The following is a 6,436-nucleotide window of genomic DNA, read 5'->3' on the forward strand; positions in this document are numbered from 1 at the left end:
GGGCAGCTGCCTACATTGCCTAATGCTGGATCTGACCCTGCTTATCACTTGTTAGTGAAAATTGTGTTTCAAGCACATTTATTTCCTGCGCATCAACTTAGATTACCTGCAGTACCTCAGTTTTATTGGTGCAAATTTAAATTGGGAGCACCTGTGGGCTACCAATTTCTTCTCAATATTAGTTGATATATGAAGCTTTGATTATGATTTGTCAGTCACATGTAGGCATGATATTCTCTGAAAAGTTATGCAGTTCCCTAACAAAACAGAGGAACAAAATTCGCTACTTACAACCATGCATTCATCCATCCTAGCAGTTTAACTGTGTGATGAAACCTGGCATTCTCAGCAGCATTCCATTCTCAGTGAAATAACATGCTGTCGAGAATGCGCGGTTGCGAAAAAACATAAACCAAAGTATCTGAAACTGTAGTCCATGCAACCGAGAGAGAGTTAAAGCGTGGTTGCGATAATACTTTGTATATAAAAAAAAAAAGCAAACAAGTCTTCTGTCTTCTATTAAATTTAATTATTCTAGCACACCAGCAATATTTTAGCTGAAAACATACGGCAGAAGACTTGTTTGTTTTTTTCTTTAACAAAGTATTATCGCAACTATGCTTTGTAATGCTTTATTGGTGGACTGTGACTGGATAGCTGTTTAAAGTAATACTGGATTTGACCTCTTAATAAGGAAAGGATTTGCTATTTTTTCTGGGAGTCATTTTCATTAAATAAACGTAGACAATTGAACATGTTGTACATTACAGAGCATGCAAGTATGCTTTCTCTCCAGCGTCTATCATGTTCTAAAGTGTACTTACAGCTGCCACCGAAATGGGGTTGCAATAATACGCAAGTATCCAAAAATCTTTATATCACAGTGAAACAACATTGCGAGGTTAAGTAGCTCCACCTGACACATTCCTTACTGCTATTCAGTAGTACAAGAAGCTGCCAGCTGTACAATGAATGTAGAACAGCAAAACATTTCTAAAGAGTTACTGTAAAACAACCTGCATACAGAGAAAGAACTGAACATATACACAAACCTTCCTGAAAGCAAAAAAACTAAGAATGGCATGAAATAGTCTTACTTTCGGCTTTTCCCGGTTAGGGGTCACCACAGCGGAACTCCAGTCTGCTAATGATTGGCAGTGGATTTTTATGGTGCTGAGTTGCCAGCCCGACACCCAACCTTCAAAGAAGACACACCCATTCACCCACGCACCTACCTTCAAAGAAGACACACCCATTCACCCACGCACCTACCTGCATGTCTTTAGTCGTCACTCAACCACAGGGAGGACATGCAGACTCCACACAGAAGGCACTCCAGCCGAGAATCAAACAGGAGAACCTCTTGCTGTGAGGTGACAATGCTAACTGCTGCACCACTGCAGCTGGAAAACCAAATAAACGTTACCAGAAAGGAAAACACTGAGGTGGTGAATTTCTCCTGATCAATAAATAATGTTTTTTTTGTTTTTTTTTTCAGTACCACAATAACAACCTTTGAATTATGCAATGCATGTACCACAGCAAAATCATTTTTACAGAATGGTACCACAAGTGCCCAAATACAGTCAGAACAATACTCATATATACACAACCTTCCAAAAAGGTAAGAAGCAACTAATATCTCCGGCAACTGGCACTCCGTACAGCCAGGTGGAGTACTAGAAGAACAGGGCTTCCCGTTAATATTTTAATCCATAAATGTGATTTCTGAAATTACAAAAAAATAAATGGATGCGTGCTCCACTGCACCCTCATACTCCTGCTACTTAATGACACAATGAACTCCCTTCTCAATGAAGTCTGCATCTCAGATTAATAAGAGTACACAGAGACAAGAACACACACAGGGTCACTGTTTCATGTCCCAAAGTTACAGGTCTCAGTATTTCAAAACTATCACTGTTACACATAGCAATGCTTGGATAATGGATGCCACCGGGTCTATATCATATGAGCAAATCACAAATTGCAAACACTCATAATATCGAACGTTCCGGACCTCAAACTTCCTATTATGGGGGGCTGCACCCACCCACAGCCCGCTAAATACACATTCTAACTCCGAGATTGCACTACAGTAAGGAAAGGGCAATTATACAATGACCACCCATTAATATTCCAAAATGTGCACGCGGATTGGTCAGCGTGCACTTTGTAAATCAGACTTATACTAATGGAAAAAGGTCTGGGAGAAAGGAAGATCTTCGTTGCTTTTTTTTTTTTAAAAGCTGTCTCGCTATGTTAAACTCCTTTAACATAGTGAGACACTTTCTAAAAAGCAACAGAGATCTTGCTTTCTCTGTTGCTTCCACCCACAGCTCTTATGTACTGCGTAAGCATACGCATGCACAGTACATCAGAACTGCCGCAGAATACCAGACAGCTGTGGAAAGGCAGCAAGGAGGCTTCATACAATGTCATTATTTAAGAAAACTAAGTATTTTTTTTCTTAAATAATGTCATTGTATAATGGCAATAACCCACTTCTGGGTGTGGGTAATGCTGGATTTACCCATGGTTGTCTTTATTTGGCCACTCAGGCTTCGCCCTCGTGACCAAACCACACCAACCGTGGGTAAATCCAGCATTACCCACACCCAGGCGTGGGTTATTGCTTAAATATCCCATTTTTCACTGTTCCACAATCTCAGAAAATGCACTTTGAGGTCCAGTACATTCAATATTATGAGTGTTCGCAATTTGTGTGATTCGCTCATATGATACAGACTTGATGCCACCACATTTGGCAATTTAATGCCCCACCCCATTTGTGGGGTTCATTCCCACTTTTGCAATTCTTTGCAGATAACATAAGCAAGAAAAATAAACTCAATTCGAATTCAGGCCTGGTTAACTCTACTGCATTGCAAATTTACTTCCAACATTTTATATATTGTTAATTTAGCCTGTCAAGAAAATCAAGTATTCACAATGTATATTTTATACGTCTGTAAACTTGCTCACAAAGTTCACAGCTATGCTGACAACGGGCACTCCAACTTTTAAACGGAGAACTAAAGTTCTAAATCCAACTAAAATATATATACATAAAGTAAAACGCCTTACGACTGCAGTCCTTCCTATATACTGGAAGTAAAACATGGCTTTGTACTACTAGACTACAGCAGTACTACTAGACTACAGCAGCACTCCCATTCCAGCAATACGCAAGACCTACTTTCATGATTTAGCCTTAATAAATACGAAGTGCTATTTACATACCCAGTTAAAATCCTTACTCTTTATTCATGACTTGTAGAATCAGACAGAACATGCCAGTTTAAAACTGCATATCCATACGTGGACCGTTAAACACAACAGTTTCCCTACCTGACTGGCGCCTACGATGTATCTCATCCTACAGGGGCTTCATCTTCTTCATGTATAAGTAGAAAGAAGCACGAGACAGTGTAGACCACCGACCCATTGTCAACATTAAGTTCAGCCAAGACATAAACTCCTCACACAGAGAACAGACTCCACGTATTTACATGGAGAACAGGCTGCTGACATAAACTCCTTACGCACTAAAGCCAGCTGATGAATTAAGGCACGTTGGGCCGTTCTCTAGCATCGTCTTTACCGAGCCTTATGGGTATTGTAGTCTCGTTTAGCGAGCAGTGACTAAATGCGCAATGCTGTTATGGAAATTACAAAATGTTGCCTTAGTTAGTAGGTATTCCATTCACTACCCAATTGAGTTCCAAAACTAACGGCAAATAGTGCGTACATGCAATGTGAAAGCACTTTAGCTGCATATAATATGTTTTATCTTTTCCCCTATTGTGATGTATTACATCAGTGACAGACGCTGTACGGTCCCAATACTGCTAAGTCATAAGTAAGTTACTTCTGGGGAGAACCGGGAACACTAAGGAAAAATGGGGAGGGCGAGGCAGTTTGTCCTGGTTACACCGCCGTGTAATACTTTGAAAAATGACAGTATGAACTGTATCTCATTCTCCGGTGTCACAATTCACAAATGTTGTCTTGTCCCTCGTAAAATGTTGTGATTTTATGGCAAAACACTGGAAATCATATTAAACAACGCACAACAACAAAGTTCCAAATGTTTCTCTCGAAGAGCATGTTTCTGTTGTACTAAGTGAATAACATAATAAAAAAGTCCCTTTGATTTGGGGCCTTGTTTCTTAATTATTTTTGCCCTTGTTCCTAATTTTAATGTATGAGGTAAAATGCTATTGTGCAACATTTTGAGGTCAGTACGGTACTGAAAAGTACAAATGTAACACATTGCATACCTGTCAACTGTCCCGATTGTGTCTCAAATTTTAGCTCTCTCCCTCTTAACCCCTCTTAAACTGGCAAATTTTGGTGAAAAGGTAGTGAATATACTTATTAAATAATGACAACAATTAGAATTATAGACTTATTTTACTTCAGAAAAAAGTATATTAATTCACATTTTCTTATAGGTTCATAGGTAGGTACTGGGCCCAAGGGCCTACGTAAGCCTAGCCAACAAGGTTCCCTGGCTTACGCCACCCAAGAAAGTTATTTTCCTGTGCCACTGTCGAGCAGAGACACAGAAGTGATCCCTGGCGTGTATTTCCTATTTCCCATCCACTCAAGATTTTTCTTGAAAAGTGCTAATGAAGAACTTTGCTTGACATAGATGGGTAGCCTGTTCCAGAGTATGGGAAGTCTCTGGGACAGGATTCTATCCCTCCAGCATGTCCTGTTTATTGTGGTGACAAGGTTTAGGTCCCTAGAGCGTGTAGCTCGGTGGGATTGGGATTTCTTTAGGTGTATCATGTCCAACAGCTCTGGGTTTGACATAGCTTTATATGTTAGGCAGAGATCACCTCGGAGTAGGCGATATGCTACGGAGTAAAGCTGGAGTTTTTTGAGGCAGTCAGTGTAGGGTATTTGTTTGAGGCCAGTAATCCTCTTTGTGAGGTACTTCTGTGGCCTTTCCAGCTGCTGCAGATGTCTTGTGAGGTACATTTCAAAAGGGGCGTTGTACTCTATAATGGGTCTAATGAGTGTCGAGTAGAGGGGAACAATTGCCACTTTTTTCCTGGATGAGAACCCTTTTATGATGAGGTGTGCCACATAGAGGACTTCCTGACTACTGTGGCAATGTGACTATCAAAGGAGAGACTACTGTCCACCTGGGTTCCAAGGTCTCTTATCATGCATTTGGTGTTAAGTAGAGTGCTGCCTATGTGGTAGTTCATGTGTACAGAGTTTTTACCAAAGGGGATGACACTGCACTTTTTGGCATTGAGCTTGAGGCCATGGCTCTAACACCAGGCATCTGTCTCAGCGAGGCCCTTCTGTAGGATGTCCACATCATTTGGGGACTTGACTATGACTCCTAGTTTGCAGTCATCTGCGAACTTCGTTAGCCAGAGGCCTTCTGTGTTAGCCTGTACTTCAGAGAAGTAGATACCAAACAGGACAGGTCCCAGGATGGAACCCTGTGGTACTCCACTTGTCACTGCTTTGAGGTCAGATTTGGAGTCTGCAACTTTCACAGTGTGGGTTCTGTCAGTGAGCCCATTGGCAACCCATCTTGTGACGTAGGGATTTATACCTAGTTTAGTGAGTTTAGCTATAATTCCAGAATGGGGGGATGGTGTCAAAAGCCTTGGCGAGGTCAAGATGGTTAAAATAAAGTATTTTTCTGTCAATGCCTCAATTTAATAGTTCTGCTATTTTAAAATAGTTCTTGATAGTCCTTGTCTACTACTGGATTGTCCCTAATTCTATTGAGATTTGTCCCTGAGTGGTTGAGAGCTATGTTTGATGGTTTAATGTACTTTAAAAATACTTTCAAGTGTCTTGTACATTAGGTCCTTGCTTAACATGAATGCATACTTTTTAACAATCCAGATTTTTGCAGGATGTCTAGATTTCTTCCTCGTATTTTTGGTCTGTTCCTCATAAAATGTGTGTTTTCTGGCAAATCACTGAGGATTAAAGTCACTAAATAATTACGTACATTGACTATCAGACTTCATAGCCTTCAGAAAATGCATGCTAACACAAATCTTATTATTCTAGCAACTTTCCAAGTTTGTAAGAGCAATATTTAAAATCTGTCCCTATTTTGGGGCCTTTGTCTCCCATTATTTTGGGCTTTGTCCAAATTTATTGCACTAAAAGGTTGAGAGGTATACTCAGATGTTGCTTAATGGTCGCATACACATAACTCAACCTCTGGCCTTTAAAAAACATAACACATGGTCAGAAAGGGGTGCACTAATTATTGCTATTAGAAAAAGAAGTTAAATGATAGACCACATACAGATACTGGCATAATATATTGGATCCTACCTCTCAACCTACAGATATTGAAAATAGGAACAAAGACCCTTCAAATGTTGGTACATCCAGCCAAAAATCTGGACAGCTAATTTGCATATATTTTGAATACCAAATGGTACAT

At 40.1% G+C, this 6,436-nt stretch overlaps 1 protein-coding gene across 1 annotated transcript in view; it reads right to left on the reverse strand.

The window, feature by feature from the left end:
• The window catches only part of SAMD8 (sterile alpha motif domain containing 8), a 367,145-nt gene extending 363,570 nt beyond the window's left edge, over positions 1–3,575 (reverse strand). Inside the window, exon 1 of the mRNA XM_044055658.1 lies at positions 3,352–3,575. Within this exon, the coding sequence (XP_043911593.1) occupies positions 3,352–3,378 (27 nt within the window). The 5' untranslated portion in view covers positions 3,379–3,575. The remainder of the gene's footprint in view (positions 1–3,351) is intronic.
• Between the last annotated feature and the right edge of the window lie 2,861 nt (positions 3,576–6,436).

Source organism: Protopterus annectens, chromosome 14.part0 (genome assembly GCF_019279795.1).
Source record: "Protopterus annectens isolate FY-2018-M chromosome 14.part0, PAN1.0, whole genome shotgun sequence".
NCBI classification, from domain to species: Eukaryota; Metazoa; Chordata; order Ceratodontiformes; family Protopteridae; genus Protopterus; species Protopterus annectens.